Source organism: Apaloderma vittatum, unplaced genomic scaffold, assembly GCF_000703405.1.
Source record: "Apaloderma vittatum isolate BGI_N311 unplaced genomic scaffold, ASM70340v1 scaffold28490, whole genome shotgun sequence".
Classification (NCBI taxonomy): Eukaryota; Metazoa; Chordata; class Aves; order Trogoniformes; family Trogonidae; genus Apaloderma; species Apaloderma vittatum.
This window is the reverse complement of record NW_009693345.1, coordinates 7,208-29,687: the sequence shown is the minus strand read 5'-3', so window position 1 is coordinate 29,687 and position 22,480 is coordinate 7,208. Positions and strand designations below refer to the sequence as shown.

General features: G+C 46.1%; 1 protein-coding gene across 1 annotated transcript; it reads left to right on the top strand.

Annotated features, from left to right (window-relative positions):
• The first annotated feature begins 1,603 nt into the window (after positions 1 to 1,603).
• IFT43 (intraflagellar transport 43) lies at positions 1,604 to 17,730 on the top strand. The gene is made up of 6 exons (XM_009878720.1): positions 1,604 to 1,648; positions 2,149 to 2,195; positions 14,802 to 14,874; positions 16,184 to 16,259; positions 16,612 to 16,674; positions 17,493 to 17,730. The coding sequence occupies exons 3-6, from the start codon at positions 14,852 to 14,854 to the stop codon at positions 17,601 to 17,603; spliced, it is 273 nt and encodes a 90-aa protein (XP_009877022.1). The 5' UTR covers positions 1,604 to 1,648; positions 2,149 to 2,195; positions 14,802 to 14,851; the 3' UTR covers positions 17,604 to 17,730.
• The last annotated feature ends 4,750 nt before the right edge of the window (positions 17,731 to 22,480 follow it).

The window sequence follows — 22,480 nt, the reverse complement described above, 5'->3', positions numbered from 1 at the left end:
CAATTACCAAGAGTAATGGGATCACACTAAGAAGAGGTTGGATTGAGCCTCCAGGAAATCATCTCACTGCAAGGCTGTGCAAAGCCGTTGTTTGCAATGTTTCATCCCAGTGCGGGCAAGGCTCTGAAGACAGGTTGTGGGGAGCAGTTCTGCGGAGGAAGAAGGGAGGGATAAAACAGGATAAATCTTGCATCATCTTTCCATCTCTGTCTCTCAGATTCTAAACGCCAGTGAGAGCTGGTAGTGGGCTCTCTGAAGCCATTCTTTTCTTTCTCAATAGTATCAGAGGGTTCACAAAAACTTCTTTGCACTACTGCTGGGGAGAAGGATGGAGCTGGACAATTACTTCTCACAGGAAGAGCTCTTTCCTAAATTCTTCAGCTCCATTTCACTTCTGCAGTTCTAGCTGAAATCCCAGTTGCAGATGACACCTACACAGCTGTGGAGCTGATTATAGCAGTGGATATTATGGGGCTCAGGTCCCCAATTCAGTGTAAGCTTTAACTTTAGACTGCAAGCTCCAAGGAGAGCAATGGAGACAAGGGACTCTCTTCTCCTCATACTTACACATCCTCTGTGCCCTTCTCCTTGCTCTTAGAAGAATAGATTATTCACAGGAGTGCTAGGTGAGGACTATTAACTGGCCAGAACAGAGAGCAGATGAGGAAAGTCCTGTCCCATCTCATGGAAGTGCTTTGAAAGGATCAGTGCAAGGCAATGAAGCAACTTCTCATACATTTTGGCGTGTCCTGGGACAGTGCATGTAGTAGGGGAGAGCCCTGTGTATTCTTTGTCATGGCACCCTGACTTGAAGGGAGAGGAGAATATTTATTCCCAACGCATAGAGATGAAACTTCACTCTGCAAAATGGCCAAAGCAATCAGCGAGTGATGGAGTATCTGCTAAAAAGAAACCTGGCATTTAATTAACTTTTCAAAGTGCTGGTTCAGCAACCTCCATGTTTTACATTTTGAATATTGAACAAGCGTCCCTAATCGGGACTGAATTACTTCTGGGCTTGCTGGGGTGGAGAGCAAGGGAGCTGCCATTTGCCAGTGCCTCCTCCCCACGTTATTATTATGAACTCTGGTTAACTCAGTCAGATCAGCTCTGTTTTACTGCAGCAACAGCATGTCTGACCTGAACTCAGGCAGCTCAGGTGGGGCTCCGAGCCTACAGAGGCAACCAGATAATTTTTATTCACTACCAGGGGGAGAAAGGACCTGCTGCTCTCTCAGGGGTGGGCAGACAATGTATAGCATCTTCTTCACTTCTTGATGTGCCCACCTCTCTACTAAGGCAAGACAAGCTTTACCTGCAGCTGATGACAGATGGGATAAAAAAGTGTCTGAGAAGCTGAAAAAAACAGGGAATGTGGCTCTTGCTGTATCTCGGCATGGCTGTCTTTTTGGACCCAAATGTTTCTGCTTCAGTCTGATGCATTCAGCGACTTTTTGATACACTAGTTTAATGTTCAGAACTCTTTAAAGTTATGATGTGTTATATTGGACCTGGTGTGGCAACTGTTTTGCACAATAACAGTGATATAGGGAAAGGTGCAGTGTTTTAATTTTCTCTAGCCTTTTCTAAGCATAAGCCTTTCCTTGTCTTGCAGGTCAGGAAGAAAGCATGCAGAAGAAGTAGAAGAGTAAGTCTCCATTCTTGCTGAGACTTCTATCATAACTTCTACATCTGATCTCATGGAAAAGGGATGTGAGACTCTAATCACCAGTACACCAAGATCTGGAATTCAGAAAGGGTGCAGAGCCTGGCAGGAATTCATGTCATGTGTCCTGGGGTGGGGCAGGGCTGATCAGTCTATAGTTCCCCGGGTATGGAATACATGATGGCTCTGTCACGTCCAAATGACAGTAAGAAGGAAAAGTAGAAAGCATCTGCTTTCCTCCCAGGCCCTACTGTCTGCAGCGTAGGCGTTTGTCTAAGGTGCAAGGCATCTTGCTTAAGCTCTCATAGCTGAGATTTCTGCTGAGTCCAAGGAGAGGTATGAAGAAGGTCAGTCTGCAGGCTAAGTGTACCTGGGAACTCTCCCCTTGACAGGCCATGAGACTTGTGGGAAGGAAGGGGACACAGGAGGATACTTTTCTGGGCTTGCAGTTGAAATTTTTTCTTCTTTGTGTTCTGCTGCAGCCATCGTCTCAGACAGCAGAGCCTCGAGGCATCAGATGATGGAGGAGGTAAGGTATCATCTACTTGACTGCAAGGAGTGCCTTCATGCATGTCTAGGGGTTCTCCAGCAAGATGAGCAGAGGCATCTTGTAGAAATTGCAAGGAAATGAACCATTCTGGGGGTAAACAAATACGGGTCTCGCAGCTGCTGAATTAGGGAGAGACTGCAAAGGAGGTGGAAGGAGGATGAGGAAGTGAACCTGTAGTCTAATTCTGGCTCTTCATGAACACAGAATGATAAAGCACCTTTGGGAAAAAGGAAAGTGCTGAAGGAAAGTGTTGAGGACATGCTTTTCTCTGTGATTACTTCCACATGGAGAATAGTGGACTGGGGCAAAAAGAGAGCTAAAAGAACAATAACATGTAAAAAACAGGGAAAGGAATCACTGTTGTCCCCTAGTTCAGGTGATAGTATTCTCTACTTAAAGCCTCTCTTATGTTTCATGGTAACGTCCTTGTCTTGTTCCTGTCAGGACAAGTGCTTGCACTGCTCTCCTGGGGTCTCTGTCATGAGAGAATTCTTAGTTTAAAAAATCTGCTTGCCCTAACCCAAGATCATAGATCATAAGCAAAACATAGGCACTGGTGGGTAATCTCATTCCATCCCTGTACAAGCTGCTGTGAAATCTATGGGACTCGTGACCTACTACTAATTTTCTTCGTAGTGTATATCACCTGATCTTCTAAGACTGGAGGAGCCCAGAGAAATCTCAGGAAAAATCCACGTTATGAATTTTGATATGAGCACTAGAGAACTGTGGGGAGCAGAGAAATTCATTAAAGTCTCTAGGAGCTACCTCAGTTTTCAAGTGCTAAGAATTTTATACAGCTTCTGTAAAATATCACCAAACATCAGAAGAATTACCAGGAGTCACGAAGGATCAGACATCAGTGTGGCTAATGAGATTAAATGAAGACTTATTTGTGTCTTCTAGACAGATTAAGCATTGCAACATACGACTGCCAGAAGTGGCACCTTTATAGCATTGGCCTCTTCAGAATAGGCTTAATTTTCCCTCTGGGAAGTTTCTTGGGCTTCTTAAATTTCAGCGTATGTCACCAAGGCTGATCATCTGTTCTGAGCAGCTATTTGACTGTTTGCATACATGTTGTCCTTTTTGTTGAACCTTATATTGAGGTTATAATAACTGTCTTTGCTAACCAGGCATAAAAATGCTTGCCACGTGTTTGCAGCATGTGACTTTTAGTGCTTCAAGACCTTGGGTAATAAATACAGAACTGATGCAGAATGTGGCATGAAGACATGGCAAGTCCTGATATACTTCACATCTATGCATAACCTATGGGTACCAGTTTTAATTTGGATTGTTTGCGAACCGGAGTTCACTTTTGCATTAAGTCTGTGTGTTAGAAGAAAGATCACACTAACCTAATTACGGTTCTTACTAAGGCAGTTTCTGGTACAGTCAAATACGCTGCGTTGTGGATCCAATTTGCATATGGAAAATCTCTAAATGGATCAGTGCATTGCATGCTTGTGGTCTTATTTCTAGGAGACTAGGCAAGTTATGCTGGGAGAGTAGTTTTCCATGTGGGCTTAGCAATTGCAGTGAAGAAAAGTGAAATAGGAGCAAACACCAGAACCTGAGAAAAATTACTGGGTTTGAATAAGCAGAGAGATAAGAGTAACTGCCCAGTGTAGCAAGCCGGGAGTAACATACTGCATCTGTGAAATAGGTTGAGCCCTATCAGCCTCCCCTTTGCACAGAACTGCACTTGGGCGTGTGACCTTAACTGTAACAGTAAAGCTCAGATTCTCAGCATACAAAAAATCAAGACATTGGTGTATGGATCCCCAAGGATGGGTCACGGTTATTTTGTGCTGCATAATGTGTTAGCTTGTACATCTTAATATGAACAGGCACAGTTGCGTAATGATTGCCGCTGTCAACCAATACATTTGGATTGCCTTCTTTTAACCTATTAGAAAGATGAGCTGTACCATTCCATTAACATTGTTTGTCCCCCATCCAACCTTTTCATTAGAAGAATGAAGGACAAAACTATATGTCCTTTAAAAGGTATTTTTGTGTATTTGAAATGTGCTCAATTGTGATTATTTATACATCGCTAACACGCAGGGGCTCAGAATTTGGAGTCTGTTGGAGAAAGTGTAAAAAAAGTGTAGGGCCTGCAGAAAGCCCAGTTTGGTCTGTGGAGAATAGAGGGAAGGTTGTACAGCCAAGTGAAGACTTTTGGGCTCGATACGCCTTGTAGTTTCAGAAAGAAAAGTAGATGTCTCTCACTGCTCCTGGCCATTCACTCTGTGCGTGAAATAGCATCTGATTCTTCATCTCCATGGGAGTTTGAGAGAAAAGGACAGTTGCTTCTCAGGCTGTGTGGAAAGACTGAAGAAATATGGGAGGCTGTAAGTGGGTGGACCAGACAGGGACATGGAAGTATCTAGAATTTTCATGAGTTCCTTATTCTTGCACAGGAACACCCAGAAGGTGCAAGTCATCCATACAAACCAATGAAATACTGGCAGTAAAGTACCTCGGCTGAGATCATACTCAGAATTCATTTTCTCAATTCTCTATTTGTTCTTCATAGAGGCTAGTCCAGCACAAGAGGACTCACTTTTTAAAAGAGGAACTGGTTTGGAGTTCTAGGAAAGCAAAGACTTAGGTCTGACTAAAGTCACTGTTTGCTCCCATAAAACTGCAGGCTGGAAAGGCTATTTTGAAAAAGTGCAGTGTCTCTTCAGAAATAGCTCTGGAGTGTCTAGTTGATGTATATTGGGATTTCCTACAGCACCCAGTGTGAGCTTGGTGCCCATCCTTCTCTACACACACTGGTACACTCTAGTACACAGGCACAGCAAATGGATAATGCACCTTTCCTAGGTGGGTTTGTGTCCAGCTGAATGTTGTCATGGCAAGGCCCAGCTCCTCTGCATGGTGGGAAACCTGATTTAGCAGAATTTAATGCATCACAGCTTGAAGAATAATAAACCTTCACAAGGAACACAGAAGTGTTTAATTCCTAAAGGACAGGCCTAGTTGAGTCACTTTTGGCCAGGGGCAATTGGGGGCTTAATGTTGTGTATGTAGCAATCTGGGCAATCTGAGAGAGAGAAGTTTAAGGGTAATTGCTCAATTTTCTGTCCATGTCAACAGGGGAAATGGGCAGCAGTGACTGAGCTCTGTATGATGGGGAACCTGCATGAGATGGGAGATGTGAAACGACCAGTGGAATTTAAAAAGTGCTGTATGCAGAGCACTGCTTCCTTTTCTGTAGCAGCCAAGAGCTTCTCCCAAGTGCAAACTGTTCTTTGTCATGAGGTCGGAAGACAGAAAACCAAGTTCACGTTGACGGGCTTTTCCCTTCCTTTGCTCATTTCTCCAGCAGGGCAGTAGGGGCTCCGCTTTCACTTTCCTTGGGTATTTCATTTGGCTTTACTCTGCTTGTGTTTCTGGCAGGCAGCTACAAAGAGCTGTTTTATGTTGGGGTTACAAATGGCATTCCCCCCCAATCAGCAAATGGCTTTGTCTTTTTGGCTAAAAGGTTTTTTGTTGTTCCTTGTCCACCAGTTCTGCACAGCTGAGTTGCGCTCCCCCAGATGCCTGTTTCCTCACTACATTGCCCTTGTATTTTTCTCCTCAGCATGCTAACGGGGGGCTTGTTAGCTAGCGTTGTCATCTGTCTCCCAGCTATCCTTCCCCATAGACTATGGCCCAATCTTCAGAAGTCCCTTCCCCCCTTCCCTCTGTAACCCTCGGGATGCATAGCTACTAGAAAAGGGCTTTTCTTGGAGGGTTGGGGTGTGATGTGTGATGCTCTGTCTGCGGGAACAACGGCTTGTTATTTTAAAGCAGATAGTGTGTGTGAATGAGACAGCTGATTGAAATGAAAGCCTGACTGCTACACAGACAACCCAAACCTGACCTGCAGGTGAGGAAAGCTGCCAGGAAACAGTCACTAGATCTGTGCCCTCAAGGAAAAAACCCTTCCTGCCTGCTGGGAAGCCTCCTCAAGGAAGCAGAGCTGACGATTAGACCTCTCTATACAATGTCAAACCTCTAAAAGGACTTCTTGCCCTTCTGGCACGTGCCAGCAGCTCCTTTGCATTTGAACAGAATGGGAGTCCAGGCTCTGTGCGCAACAGAGGAGGAAGTGGGCATATGCCAGGGTCCCCACATCCTTCTGGGGAGTGATGTTTGTCTGTCAGGTGGAAGACAGCCCTCAAAGGATACCCAGCACCTGGAATGTGCATCCCTAAAATATCAAACACCTCTTGAGCTGCATGTGAGTACAGACGTTATGAAATTGCTCCAAATAAAGATGAGAATAGAGCGCAGTGTGGGTTACTATTGGCTTTGTCATTCCTGGTGAAGTTTCCCAGTTCCTTCCCTGGTGAGCTGCTGTGTACGGACCACACCAAGTGCTGGTGAATTCCAGGAGCCGTGAGCTACAAGGACGGTTGCATTGGCTGAGCATGAGGGTAAAAGAGAAGAAGATTTGCAGGAACAGTGAGGGATATAGCCAGCGGGTACTTCATAGGCTCAGGAGGCAGTGGTGGAATGGTTTGGGGAGAGCTAAATGGATTAAAAGTTCTGATCATCAGTGAAATGGGTATTTTCGAAGTGGTATGAATGGGCTGAGGAAAGGGGGCTGGGGCAGAGAGTGACAGTGATTGCTGAGTTTCTAGGATTCTGCACTGTGATTTTGTGTGTGGCTCTGTCAGCATATTGCTCTCCTTGGCTGTTTCTCTAATGTGCTACCACAAGTCTCCGCACAAGGTCAGTGAAGGGCAGACTCAGCCCAACTTGGTGGTTTCTACTGAGCTGTTGGTCCAGGTCAGTTTGAACTCCTTCAGTGTGATCTAGTGCCACTGGTGTTAAAGGAGTGCTCCCTCCTGACAGCCATAGTGGGCGGTGGGGAGGAGGGAATATGTCCTGAGGGGTATGTCTGAAGTCCTATTTGAAGCAGCAGACCATTGGCCAAGGGACAGTGGGCACCTTAATTGCAAGGGAGCCCACCCAGCATGTTGGGGGCTGAAAATGATGGTCTGGGTAAGCACCTTCCATCGTTAAATTCTGTGATGTGTTAGGTACACAGTCATACTGGGTCGGTGATTGCTGAGTCCATAAGTGTAGTTGACGGACTAGGTTTACCTAAAATACCCTTTAAGAAAAAGCTCTTGAAAGATGATTACAGAATTGAGACACCATCATTTAAAACCGCCTGAGGCAAACTCCTTTGAAAATTGCAGCAGTGGAGGGACAGAGAGAGAACTGCGTAGCCCTTGATTGTAGTGTTGTTCCCTCCGGACCTGTCCCCCCTCCCCCTCAGTTTCTCATCTGATATGAGAGAGAGCAGCAGTAAGATTCCTCATCTGTCTTATGAAAATCCGATTCTGAGTGGCTCTGATCAAACCCGGCTGGCTGTCAGCAGCGGTGGCCTTGTGTGGAGGGAGGGAGGCTTCTGAGGAGTTGCTGGATGTGGAAGTGTCATGGGTGCTGCCGATCAAAGAGGCATTTTTTTAATAAATATATATAAGAAAAAATAAAAACCTAAGGATTTAGCATAAAAGAAATGTAGTTTGTCTTGTTTTTCAAGCGTAACATGAAGAGGATGAAATAGAATCAGACACGCCTGCTCCCGAACATACTTCCACAGGAGCATCCTGAGAAGCTGCTTTCCCTGCCACAGTAATGCTCTAATGCAAAACCTCTCATCTCCAGCATTGTTGAGGAGGGTTTTGTGTTTCTGAGTTCACCAGATCCTCCCTGGGCACTTCATGCCTTCTCATCTGCTGCCCCACCACCTTATGCGTATGTTTCAGCAGGGGAATACTGCAAAGGAACAGGGAACAGTCTTTGAAAAGAGGAGAAGAGATGTTACTGAAAAGGAGGGCAAGGATAGTGCTCTGTCAGGGTGCTGTTGGGAAGGCTAGGAGGTGTGTTACCTCTCTAAATGCTGATAACCTCAGAAATATGGTGGACTCCAGTCTCTCCTGTCTTCTTCTGCTGGTGAACAAACCTATGCTTTAAGAGATTCCTCATCTTTAAAGCCATCAGTGTCTGCTCTCACTTCTTGCACAGTGCAAGCCATAGTTTACTGCCTGTTGAAGCCCTGCACTGAGCCCGGTGACTCCTCTGGTGGAGCAGTTCTGTGCCCTGCCTCTCTTCATACGTCAGGTTGAAACTGGGCAGAGGCCTTGGGAAGTAGCAGATACGCCTTGTGCCTGTCTCCAGCGGGCTCTCAGGTGAGGAAGGAGCCATGCCATGCCAAGCAGTCTGTGAATCCCTAACGCTTTCAAAAGAAGTGGAGTGTCTCATGGACCACTCACCAGTCATCTGTGTAGCTGACAGTATCATCAGAGCTTAAAAAAAATAAATTGTCTGATGCACAGCAAACGCATAATCTTTTAAGGCAAGGCTGGAGGGTACTGAATCTGCTGCATGACCTCCCCTAGATCCTGTGAATCCTCTGGTACCCACTCACTGTGTCTTTTACCATCAGCCTGGCCACGTTGTGCTGTTGCCGTTCTCAAGTGTGCTTTGGGATGTGGGACACTTGGGTTATCTTCTGCTTGTTTCAGCGTTTGAGGCAGTGCCCTAGTAGCTGTGGTACTGCCTGCTTTTCACTCCGCTGTTTTCATCTCCCTGCTGGCTGATCAGGCAGGTACGCTGTTCTTTGTTGGCCTACTAGTAGGGCAGTTTCAGTCAGGGAAAGGCATCCCTATGAAATTAATGTCGCAGCATCCAAAGAAGTGTTCTTTATCTTCTCCATTTGCCTGCTGCTCTCCTGAGAAAGCTTCCAAGAGGCTTCAAGCTTGTTTGTGTGTTCAGCAGAAGCTGTCTGTGTCCCTTGTTCCTTATGTTTTTTTGAAGATTTTTTTTGCCTGTTGCTTTCTACTTTTTTTTAATTCTCCATTTTTTCCACTTAGAGAGAAAAATTATTTATTACATTGAGATGCGCTAATTAAAGCCATTTTCTGGTATTTGGTTACTGAAGTGTTTGATGTCTCTCTGACAAGACCATGAAATGCACGGAGTGTCCACAGGGACAGAATTTGCTGAACACGGTGCTTTGTAAATGAGGGGACACAGTGTCGCAGCAGCTCATGAATATGAAACGCCCATGATGCTACCTCAGTGGACTTGGGAACACAGATGAATCCTGTCATGTGCTAAATGAGACCAATTTCTTTCACTTAACTTCATCTTCAATCAGACCTTCTTCCATTTGCCTGTTTAAAATTCCCCAAACGTGATGCAGAAGGTAACAGCGTTCAGTAAAACAAAGTTTTGCAGCAGAGATATTGTAATTATTTCAGTTTTACGTTTTGTGAGCAAGCAACTTAAGCTCAAGTTAGTTTCATTCTTAGGTCTCCTTAGTGGCAGGGGACTGCCAGCTCCAGAACCCACTGCCCTCTTTGTCTTCTCTGGATGTGGTGGTGTGTGGACTGGGAGAGCAGCACGGTCCCCACTGCAAGAGCATCCATTCTGAACTGGCCTTTGAAATGCTACCCCGGCTTTCGGAAGCGAGTCAGACTAGGTGAGATGTAGTCACTGTTGCGTGCATCAGGGTGTTGGCTCAGGAGACTCTTAAAGCAGCTCAGGGAGAAAGTTACTATTACACCGCCAACTAACTGCAGGCCTGACTTGTGATATGGTTTCTAGGTGCATCTCTGCCACTGATTTATTGCCTGACCTTGAACAGAGTCTGCCTGTCCCTGCTTATGTAGTCTTGTATCTCACAGAGAAGTTAGTTCTTTGGGGCTAGGACCAGGTCTTACTGCAAGCTTGAAGGATTTTAAGTGGTCCAACCCACAGGTGTTGCTACTAAACCAAAATCAGCTCTGCGTGAGAGGAGGAGTGCAACTCAGGAACTTGCAGGAGCAACTGGATATAAAGGTCGTGCAGATTCTTCCTTTTACTGCTTTTTGCTTTCTGTGGTTGTCTTCCTCAACTGTCAGTAAGTTATTTGCCAAGAGGTTAAAAAAGGTGATGGTTACTGCATGTACTCTTACATTCACAGCCCTCCATTGACTGTCCTCTAGCTTAGCTTGTAATAAAAATGCTCCTCTTACTTATGTGTTGGGACTTGAATGTTCTGAGACCGTTATAACTCTCCTGTTAGCCAATGTTTGGTACCGAGGTCTCCTACCCCACTGTAACTTCTGCATGGATATACTCATTTATATTAGGAAGAATTTCTTTACTGAAAGGGTTGTCAGGTGTTGGAACAGGCTGCCCAGGGAGGTGGCTGAGTCACCATAGCTGGAGGTATTTAAGAGACGAGTAGGTGTTGTGCTCAGGGACATGGTTTAGTGGTGTTGGTAGGGCTAGGACAAAGGTTGGACTTGGATCTTGAAGGTCTCTTCCAAGTGAAACTGTTCTATGATTCTGTTTTGGTTTTGCCTGTTGTTCACTCTCGTTCAGTACCATCTGGGAGATGGAGGGGATTTTGCATTCGTCATCTAGCATTTGGTGCTCACTCAGTATTTCACATCTCTACCATGAGCAGTTTCTAAAGCCAATATCTTGTTTCTTTATGGGCTGAGAAATCTGTGGGGAAAGGCTTTCTGTTACTCTCTTCCCAGTCATTTTGAGCTGTAAAGAGAAGCCTCATCCATTCCTCTTTAAGGTCACTGAATTTTTATGTTCCCCCCACCTCCATCATCTATTTCTTCTGCTTGTAAAACACTACCTGACATGCCTGTCTACCTATTCTCCCCTTCCTTCAGCTACAATGAAAGCAGGATACTCACTCTCAGGGGTAGAGTGAATGTCATTTTTAGCACTCACTCTGGGAATGTTATCTGCCATATGAAATGGAAATTTAGAGGAGTTCTGTCTCGGGGTGACTGGTTGAGGAAGGTGGCACAGGTGATAGTACGTTGCAGCACAGTGTTCAGAGGCAGGCTGGGAGACCAAGGTTGGTAGGATGGTTCATACTCAGTTTGTCCCTTGTTTAGTATTTTTTAACAGTAACTCAACTTTTATTTTAATGTTTCTCACTATTAATATCATATCAGTTTGTTCTAATTTCAAAGGGTGTGAAAGTAGGAGAACAGCTGAAGCTGTAAGATTTTCATGTTGCTTCTGAGATTTGCCTACAATCTTGATTCAAACTGTTTGGTACGGAAGACAGTATGTAAAGTGTTCTCCAAAATGCAGCTGAGTTGTGCAACACCCCCACCAAAACCTGTAACTAGACTGGAGAGAGTTGTTTCCAAGCTTTGAAGCTACCCCTTCTCAGCTGCAAAACATTTTCTTTTTGTAATGTGCAGGCCATTTGTTTACTTTGTTCCAATGATCTGGTATCTGTGAAAGCATTTCTTTTTGCACACAAGCTGCTCCTTAGCCTTTAGGTACATCGTACAGTCATTTCTAAGATTTACCTACATGGGCATTGAATTCAGGCATGAAAGCCTGGATGGTAAATATGTGTTAAGATTCTGTACCAAAACCACAGGCTTATGCAAAATTATCTGAAGCCCCCCCGCTGAATAGGAGGGGAAAAATAAGGGTCACATAGCAAAGCACGCAGGGTGTGGGTTTGTAATGTGACCTTGTCATTGGAAGAAGCTGTGGTGGGAGGCTAGAGGACATGGTCCTGCAGACATTTCTGCATATACTAATATTATATGTAACTAGCCTCACTGCAGCTAACAGGAACACGTAGAGGAGAGCATATGCTATTCTCTTGCAGCACAATAGCCCGCGTGCTTCTTTCTTCTGCAGTTGACATAGTGCCGTGACTTGGCTGTGTTACCAGAGCTTACTGGAAAAAAACATGTGGGTCCTAAGAAGAGCAACAAAAACAATTAGAGGGCTGGAGACTCAATGAGGGGAATGGTTGGCTCCCTGGTAGGAACTGAAACACTTTGCAAACCATAGAGAGAAGGGAAAGGGATTGTGGAGAGGTGGCGCCATGGGAACTGACAGAGGGAAGAGGAAATTATGAGTAACAAGTGAAATAAAGACCCAAATATTTCAGGGCTGGTTTGCCACTAATAGCAGTTAGCCTGAGGAGCTGATATTTTTTCTTATAATTTGCGACATTTTTGTTCTGTTTCCTGTCAGTCTCTGACAGTCCTAAAGGGCATTGCTTCTGCCTAGAAATGGACGAATCATCCACACTTTGCAGGAAGAACAAGCATGCACTGGCCTTTGTTGGAGGGGCTGGCAGGAGCCCCCAGAGCCTTTCCAGCTCTTCTGTCTGAAATATTTTCAAAGTGTCTATAAAATATCAGAGCCTTGAATTTCTTTTGAAATAATTTCTACGTGATTGCCTGGATTTTGCTAATACAGAGTAGAGGTAACGCTCTGCAAGGGGTTTGGGAATCTCTCCATGGAATTAAATGGAAGTGAGATAAAATCAGCACTGGAAAATCCAGGAGTCTTCAGGGACTTGCAAAATGAAAGGGACATCACTGATCTGGTCATAAGTTTACAGCTTTTTCTAGTGTGAAAAGAGATCAACCAAAGCAAAAGGAAACTGGGAAGAGGAGACTCCAGAAATAACTGCTAAAAGGAGCACTGAGTGAAGAAATCCATTTTGCTGCAAATACCTTCCACATTTCTGCTATCAAAAGAGGATAAGGATCTGACCTTCTCCTGCTACAGAGAATGCTGTTCCATGGGTGAGGGCTACTGTTCCATGGGTGAGGAAACTACCGTTTCCAGGTAGTTCTTCAGTGAGTTGTGTTTGCTGAACAACATGCATAGTCTCTTGCTGAAAAGGATAAATTAGCTTGGGAGAGATTAGACTGTTTCTCATTCCCATGCTTGTTTGTCTGAACTTAACCGGGCACCTCTGCGCAGCGCTTCATTCCTCCCCTTGGACCAGTCTTGCCGGTCTTCCCTCCTTGGTCTTTATTGCCTACAGGAATGGACTTTATCCCACATTATCACTGAGCAAGTTTTACCAGCTGCCTCTGTAGGTCAGCCTGTGTGACCATGGAGATAGCGGGATAGTGGCTTCTACTGTGTATTGTCCCTACAAGCAGAGTGGCCAGAGATCTGCCCCAAATGCCCAGCCATGTGCTGGTGAGGCATTTCTTAACACATGCCTCCTCTGTTGATGGGACAGCCTGGGGACTTGGGGCCTGTTGCTGCAGTTTCCCTTTAAATGTCTTTGGGAAGTTTGCTGTAGCTGGAGAGCTGCTCTGCAGGCACCTGCTCCTCGGGCGGCTGGGGAGCTGGAAGGCACAGCTCTGCTGAGGCTGGCCAAGCTGTCACTGCCTTTTGCTGTGGTCAGCCTCTTGAGCAGCCCCTGTCCCGCTCAGACTTCCGCCAGGCAGCCAATTAGCGAGATACCCCACTGTGTGGCCAGCTCCGGGTGGCCGCCATGCCAAGGCCAGGCTGACCCGTGCCCTGCCACAGCTGGGCCAGGGCTGCCTTTTGCCCCGCCGGCCAGTGAGCCGGGGGGATGCGCAGGGGCCGTTCGGCAGGAGAGGGCAGCTGAGAGCCTGGGAAGCTCTGACAGGCGGCTGGACGAGGGGCTTTTCAGTAAGACCCTGCCCGGAGCCCCGAGCACCACAGGTGGGAATGTCTCTCCAGCTCCTGAATATTCATCTCAGCCTGGGCTGCAAAACAGGACAAAGCCAGGCCCAGCTGCCTGCTGCCATCCTGCAGCCGCGCTGCCGGCAGAGCTGGGAACAGCCTGCTCACTCGAGCACCACAGGGACCAGCTCTGCCTGCACACCGGGCAAGTGAAACCTCTTCCCAGAGCCGAACCACCAGCTTCTCCACGGTCTGAGGCCTTCCTGGAGAGCCTTTGCGGCCTTGCGTCTTTAAAGGAGCTCTGTCCTCTGGTGTACTCTGTCCTTACCTTGCACCTCCAGTTACTTTCCCTTCTCTTCCTCTCTCCTTTTTTGCTCTCTCCATGTTTAGCTGTATGCAGCACTCTGTCAAATCAAAAAGCAGGCAGTGCTCTCAGAGCCTTGCTGCTTTAGCAGAATGCAGGGTACACTCAGTTCTTGTGTTCTTGCATTCCCTTGTGCTGGGAGCACACAGTGACCTAGACATCAGCCATTCCCGCATCGCACTGGAAGTCACAAAAAGGTTTATGACATTACAACTAGATGCATCTTCCTGAGCCCTTGTGTCTGCTAGACCACCACCGCTTTCTTCTTCAGCTATCAGGAAGGTCAAAGGCCTCTGCCCAGCCTGACACCCCATGAGCAGATCCTTCAACATGTACCTTCTCTCAGTTTCTGCCCCACATTTCATTTCTAACAGAGTCTGCGTGACTGGCACCTGAGCTGAGCAAATGATAGCAAGAAGCAAATTCTTGCCGGTCTTCGGATGATGGCAAGTAGGCAGCAGGGTTTAGTGCAGCCAGATTCTTTCAGCTTCAGGGTTGCGTTCAAATGCATGGTCCATGGCCTATGGAGTCTACACAGCCCAAATCTGCTCATCTTGCAAGATTTGTTTTGACCCCAAGCTTCAAAGTTTTATTGCCTTACTTTAATATTAAACAATATATTTTTAATCATTGCTGAATAGTTCTTTTGTGTTTTTCTCCAATAAAAACCAGGCTGTTCTATGTCTGTGAAGCAAGGGAACCTTTGTCTCTAGTGAGAGGAGAGCACAACGCTCCCCACTTACTGCCGCTGCTTTCTCTTGTTGCAGACATCCCCGTGATCCCTGACTTGGAGGAAGTCCAGGAGGAAGATCTGGCCATGCAAGTGGCAGCTCCCCCCAGGTAAGAGCACTGCCAGGTGCTTTCGAGGCTCTCATCAGCTGTGTGAAATGGCTGGTGAAATTAAACTCCATCTTATCTCGTGCTCTCTGGATGTCAGTACCACTGCCATTCAGCAGGGTATGGTGCTGTGTATTGTGGCAGCAGGGCTCCAAGCTGAACAGTGCAAACTTCTTGTTTCTGATTGCACAGAGAAAGCAGTTATTGCATATTCTCTTTCTCCTTCTAAAAAAGCCCTAAATTAGAATAATATATTTGATGTTGCAAAATCAAACTCTCAAAAACAAGGAATTGCTTGAATTAAGGTTGCCTGTGTAACCTCAAATGCCTTTGGTACACATGCATTATCACACACACTTTGATGATGCATGGTCATAGGCTGCTTTGCCCTCCACAGTATGTCCTTCTTGCTCAGGTGCCTAGTTAATTTGCAAAGTACAGTCCTGCCATTTGAAGGTGTTCTCAGAGTAATCTTGGGGTTAGCTCAAGGGAGGCCAGCAGGTTTTAAAAAATGAAAGTTTTGGGGGTTTATCTTAGACTTATCGGGAAAGTCTTCTCTCTGTTGGGCCTGTTGCCAAGATCACAGACTGGGATTTCTGTTGACCCATGTTTGGAGGGGCGGAATATCGTACTCTGACCACAGATACCTCTCTCATAAGTATGGAGTAGTTATTGTAACTAAGTAGCCATTAACAAAAATAAATGACACTTCATAGTACTTTGTCTCTCACCAGAGTTCATTTGTTTTCTCTTTTTTTGGATAATCTCATTTGTTCCTCTTGTATCCGTAGACTCTATAATAGAAAAGTGATTTTTATGGACAAACATAGAAATTAATATAGGTCTTTTTTATTGTATTGCATCAACTGTGAAGCGTGGCATGACAGTGTGTTACTCACCTACACTCTCATTCTCTTTAATGGCTACGTTTTAAGAAATTGTATTTCATAACTGTGATTCAACTCAGATGTGGAAATCACAAAGCCTCTGCTATTCTACAGCTTGTGTGGTAGGACTCTCAGAGCCTGCTTTGCTGTGGCACTGGGGCTATTTAAACGTTCACTACGTTCCTGTTTTCCTTCTGGCCCTTGCAGCTAGTCTGTGGATCTTCTCTCTGGCAAGCCGGCTTCTCTGAAGGAGTCCATGATTGCTCCACATCCTCTTTTTATGTACCTGCACAACCTGGCACACAGATTTGTCAATGACTGTTCATTTGCTGAATGAGGCGTGTCACCAGACTGCTGTTCTGCCACCCTTCTCAGATGTCTGCTACGCTTACCCAGGCTTGTACTTTAACCCTTTCTGGTTGCAGTGTACAGGTGAACCGAGTGCTGACCTACCACGACCTTGACAAAGATCTAATGAAGTATGCTGCCTTTCAGACTCTGGTAAGTCCATGGTGCTACGGGGTGATTGGTGTGACTCCTTCTCCTTCCAGGATCCCATCATCTTCCATAGTGATGCTCAGCTGCATAAAACACACAGCCCTATCATCCAAACAACTTGCAGTCTGCCTGCAAGTCTGTTCCTCTCTGCAGTGTGGCTTTCATGCTTGTTTGTATCTGTGAATAGTGTAGGTATAGTACTGTCTGCTCAGATGAGGCTCTTGCTGTTGTCCTGGACAGTGTATGTCCCTTATGAGACAAATGTGTCCTATCTCTAGCAAGACCTACCTGGTGAAGTGATCGTGTCCACTTTCTCACTGTCTGTAAGACTGTGACTGTGTGTATGTGTTCACAGGATGGAGAGGTTGACCTGAAGCTTCTCACCAAAGTTTTGGCTCCAGAGAATGAACTACGAGAGGTGAGTCTTTCTTTTGTGGGAACACCAACGAGGCAAAAGGTTGTTATATGTCTCGGATTGTACTTGGAAAGTAAGTCTTTGTCAGTGGTGTGGAAGGAAGAGGTGAGGAGGAGCTTGCCCAGGTGGTTGGAGGTTTGATTTCCCTAGTGGATTATTTTAAAGATACATAGGACTTTCTCTGTGTGAGATAATGGCATCACTAAGACTGGCCCCCTTCAGTGTGAAAGAGCTACTAAGGAAAATGTGAAGGGATGAGCACTGTCACAGATCCCTGCAGAAGCAGTGCTCTGTTGTGTATTGTCTTTTAGTAACAACCATGAGCTCTAAGTGGTTCTACAGGGCGGTACAGAGGGAAAAGGCAGGAAGCATTTGAGATTTGGGCAGAGGGATGTTTTAAGACAGGACACAACCACCTCAGTACAACTGGGAAGGCAGGATCTCAGGACTTGAAACAGAGGATTTCTGCAGCTCAGAACTGCAGATGCTTCAGCAGAAGTGCAGAAAGGTGGAAGATTTTTATTGCTACTTTTTACGCCCTGCCTGGGAATACCTCAGATGAAGAAGTATCAAAAAATCTGTCCTTTGCAGAATTTTGGAACATGAATATTTCTGTCAACATCTTTAAATTGGGGCAGGGATTCGCATTTCATCCTGACTAGGTTTCCTGTTCTGGCCAACTGAGTCTGGGACTTCCCTGGCTGGGACATTTGCCATTTAGTTTCTCTCTTTGCTGTTCATCTTGAATATTTGACATCACTCAGAGCCTTTTGGGTGTTGCCAGTAACATTTCAGCATGTTTGTCTTTTTCCTTTTGGTAGGATGATGTCAGCTGGGATTGGGACCATCTCTTCACAGAGGTGTCCTCAGAACTAGTGACTGAGTGGGAGCTGGGACAGTCTGAGAGAGAGGATCACCTCAGCCTGCCCTAGAGCACTGACACACCAGACATCTCATACATGGATCTCCTGTAAATAGTTTAGCACTTTGATTTTCTATTCACTTGTTTGTATTTGAGAATTTATTTCAGACATGAAAATAAATAGACCTTGCTTCATAGGAAAACTGGCTCGGGAGAAATATGGGGTATTTTGTAATAAGAATCTTTGTTTTCAAAAGAGATTAAGATTTCTAAACACAATAAAATACATGCTTATGAACAGTCACTTCTACTTCACTAGCACCTTTACAGATAACTGCAGTGAGTGATCTTTCCTCTACAGAAATGCAGCCTTTCTGGAGTGGACCATCTTAGAGTAGAGCGTGGTTTTCAGTTGTGGCTGTCAGAGAAACTTAGGCTGCCGCAATTTGTTTGGCTACGACATCAAGATTACCACCTTCCTCACAACAGAAGCCACAAGTTGTCAGGATATGTGTTTTATGTTTCATCCAGCGGCCTCTGACCATCCCCTGCTACTTTACCTCTGTATTGACTCAGAGGAAGCAGCACCACCTATTGAACTGCCAACACCACTTCTTACAGCACCTCTTTTTTTCCCTGGAGGTTTCCTAGCTAAATTCTGACCAGGACTAACCCCACTTAGCTTTTGCAATCAGAAGAGATCACAGCCTGAACAGAGATAGCTTCAGGCAATAGGTAGTTTGCAAAGAAAATACTGTTTATTCCATGCCTGTGAAAGAATGGAGCGTGCTCCTCTGAAACAAGGCAACTCCCTGGTGGGTGTCTCCTTGGAACCAGGTAACCCACTCTTCTTGTCATCTGAAGAAAAATCTATTTAGCTTTTAATGCATTGTCCCCATAGAACTGTGGTCATTACTTGCAGGAAACTGTAACATTGCTTCTAAGCCAACGTCCTTCAAAGCCTTGTCCCGTTGGAGAATATTGCTATATACTTCTAGGGGACAGCACGGATGCTGGGATGAAGGCTTGCTGTGCTGCTTTTCTTGGCTTGTTGGTCTAATAGAGCACTGCGTTCCCACTCTTGTACTGACAGCAGGACAGGTCAGATAGCTCACTGTGAATTCAGTACTCTGCAAAATCTCCGATCAGAGTTGATATGCCAAACAGTTCCACCAACAGGAGAGAAGCAATTGGGTCCTAGTGTGGGGCTACCAAGATAAGGAGAGGGCTCATCTGAATTAGGGAGACATGTTTTTTGCAACCAAGAAATCTCCCCTATAATTAGAAAATTAGGTGAGATGGAAGCATGGGAGGCCAGTGTATGGAGGATAATCCCAAAGTTGTTCTCTGAGCAGAGAAACCTGTTTTGGTATGAACAGAAACTTTCCGGCTGAGCAAGCGCCTGTTTTTCTGTGACACCTGTAGGTTCTTGGCCAAGGAGAATTTAAGCAGCTTCCTACATTCCATGAAAAAACCACACCAAAACACACCTAAATTCAGCAAACTAAAATAGTTTAGTACGTCAAACAAACTCAACAATTCAGTCTGAGAGGAAGAGAATAGTAAATGAAGGGGTGGGACGGGACATGGATTTGCTCCATTTATCCCTCGAAGATCATGGAGAAAGCAGAGGCACTCACTCTTGTTTGAGTTGCTAGCTGTAGGACTGTCCACTGTGGGTTCTTTCTCTTCTTCTCATTCTGAGGCTTTAATCTGTGCTGCTTCTGTAAGCTACTTGCCTGGTGTCACCTTATTCAGTGGCATTTACTTCCAGTGAGACCCTAACCTCTTTGAAGCATTAAGTGAAGATAACTTTCTGTGTCCGGAAAATGAGAGGGCAAACTTTTGGGCTGCTCCTACAACCACCAAACAGAGTGCCAGTACCCCCGCTGAAACTTGGAGCTCTTCACCATGTCCCTACCAACAATGTAAACTGCCTCCCTAGTACGATGCTGCACTTGCCTCTGGTTTGTTGACGAGGAGAGCAGGAAAAGAGCAGAAGCACGGAGAGAAAGGAAGACTGAGAGGTGAGCCCACCTTTCTCCCTTCAGTCAGTGCTGCAAAGCAGAGGAGGCCTTGCACTTTTGGGTCACCTCATAAAACCACGCAGTCAGCCCGTGCAAATCAACCAGTTTTCAATGACCACAAAAGCTGAAGATGACCAGGCCTGAGAGAATGAGTCAACTCATGAGAGTGGGCAAACTACGAATCCAGCATCTCTGGCTGCCCAGACTTGAGTTACGATGTGTGATACCTGGCGTATTACGTGTTGCGTTTTCTGTAAGCACTTGAAGAGGCGGCATTGCTGGCAACACGAAGTATTAAGAGTGGATAACCAAGCAGTATTTAGGACTGTAGCCACTGAATGCTTCATGCAGGAGTCATGCCAAGCCTGTTGCTCCTCCAGCAGCTGAGTTCTCTACCAACAATCCTGGGCTGTTGCCAGGAAGGCTCCCAGGGCCATCTTCTGCCTCTGAGAGCTCTGATCATCCTGGGTGGGCAGAGCGCTCCTGTCTGGCTGTGGGCCCAGCAGCGGTGAATGAGAAGTGGAGCTGGGCTGTGCAGGGTTGCTGAGCCCCACAGGGGTCCTTCAGGAGTCAAGAGGAAGAGGAAAGCACCGCTTGAAACGAGCAGGAAGGACATCGGACCCTGCAGATCCTCCTGGAGTCAGTGAGAGGTAGGAATGGGAGAGGGCTTGGGGAGGGATGTGTGAGGCAGAGTGTGGGGAGAAGGGCGCCAGGAGCAAGAGCACGGTTTGTGGGAGATGCATGACGGGGCAAGAGGAGCAAGGAGATTGAATGATTTGGGAAGAATGTGCATAAAATCTGGAGGGAAGTGAGGCCAGAGCAGATGCTGGTGAAGAGCCAAGAAGTGCATAGTGGGATTGGATGAAGCCTTTGCAGATAAGCTCTGGTCAAGTTATGCTGGAGGAGCTGCTTTAAAGCTGTGTAAAATCTCCCAGAGGAGTGTGCTTGGGCTGGATGCTCTTGACTGCCTGCCTCTGGATTTGGACCCTGGGCATGGATGCTCTGGGCTAGGAGGCAAATTAGTGTGGGCCATGCCTGTACCCACCCTGGGACCTACAGCCCAGCAAATACCTGGGCAGGGTTTGAGAGCAGGACTTGAAAAAACTCAGAGCCACATCTATTGTAAGGCAGGAAGAGATGACTTTGATAATTTAGTCTGGCCTACTATAACACAGGCTATGGTGGAGTCCAGTGAGATGTGGCCGTGCTTTGCCTGTCTTTTAGAAAGGCAGAGAGTATATCTGAAAGTCTTCCCTGTTTAGTTTTTCTAATAGATAATTGCCCTTATGATTCAAAATCTGCTTTATTTCTAGACTCAGTTTTTCAGTTTCATTTTTTGTTCCCTGAGCCTGCTTATACTTTCACCTTCCCAGTTAAGCTATGCTGTCAGTTATTTTGTCCTTGCTTTGCTATTTATGTGCACTGGGATCAAGTTGTCTCTTTAATTTCCTTCAATAAACTTAATAGACTGAGACTTGTTTCCATGTCTTTTCAATTCCTTCCCCAGCTGGAGGAGGGGAGGGGAGTGTCTGGCTCCTGGCCTTCCTCCAGCAAGCTGTTCCCACCCACCTTCCTTCCGTGGTTCTGTTTTGGTTGCAGAGGGGAAGGTGACTGACATCTGTTGCTTCTCCTCTTTCAAGTCTTGGTGATGCCACAGGATAACATGCTTCTGTTGCTCTCCTTGCCAAAAAAGCAGCACTGGGGTGGTTTTGCATGCCCAGGCCAGCTCTTGGCTCATGGGGACCCACCAGTGCGCTTTGGCTCTGACGAAGCCGCCTCAGCAACCTGCATTTCTGAAAAGTCCCACAGAAAGAACATGCAAAAGAAGAGATCACAGGTGTAAATTTTTTCTTGTAGCCTGCAAAGATGTAGCTCCGGTTGATCCTCAGGTGAGGTGAGAAGTGAGAGCAATTCTCAGGACTGTGCACCTGGCTCCTGGGAACTCATTTCAGCCCCCCAGGCTGCCAAGTGCAATAACCCCTTGTTGATCTCCACAGACCTTATCACAGAGGGATAAAGCAAGGTGCAGTGGCATGCCCAGGGCCACACAGCAAATTTGTGGCAGAATCAGGGTTAGAAACAGGGAACCTCAAGTGCCTGATTGATACATGAAGAGTGTTTCCCATCTTCAGTCTGAAGATGGCAATTCAGTGTAGCTTGTCTTGTGTCCTGCTTGTTCTTTGTTCATATGTCGCTGAGGGAGAGCTGCAAATCCACTGAAGTGTGTGTTGTCAGGGAGCTGGCCTGGGGTGTTTACCAAGGGTCTTGCGGGGATTCTGGATCTTGCAGGCTCAGGGCTCAGTAGTGCTGCTCCAGGCGAATGGTGAACCTCATCACAGACAAATTAAAAGAAGGGCACAAAGGAACAATTAATTCTAGGTCCTATCAGTTTTAGGAATCTCTGGTTTTGCTTATATTAACAGGTACAATAATTATAGGCTTTCTTGCTGGATTATAGACTTTCATAGAATCGTAGAACAGGTTGGATTTGAAGGGACCTTAAAGATAATTTTGTTCTAACCCCTCTGCGATGGGCAGGGACACCTTTCTTGGTGGAGATGTTTTACTAGAGTACAGTTTATTGTTGGTGGTGGAGTTTTGGGGCAGTGACAGCATACACAGTGCTGGAAAAAAAATGTAGAAAATAAAAGCTGAAAAAAAATCCAGGCCCAGCAATTTTCCATTAAAAGAGCCTGCCTGCCATCCAGGAGCCTCTTAAAGGGACTCTGGCTGGCTGTTTTATTAAGTGTGACAAAGTGATGGGAGGTGGAGGGGAGCTCCTATGTTAATAAGCTGGAAAGGCACCACTGTTCCTCTCACCGGAACATCTCAGGGAAAGTGGAATTAATTCATGGCATATGCTCCCAGCATCTGCTGTGGTGACCCGGAGTGGCGGGGGGGGGGTGCCCGGGCGAACGAG

Bases quoted from the DNA above. Each gene is read 5' to 3' on its own strand.
- IFT43 (XM_009878720.1), top strand. From the start codon at position 14,852: ATGCAAGTGGCAGCTCCCCCCAG. The intron at 14,875-16,183 runs GTAAGAGCACTG...TTCTGGTTGCAG, and splicing joins CAAGTGGCAGCTCCCCCCAG to TGTACAGGTGAACCGAGTGC. The intron at 16,260-16,611 runs GTAAGTCCATGG...ATGTGTTCACAG, and splicing joins ATGCTGCCTTTCAGACTCTG to GATGGAGAGGTTGACCTGAA.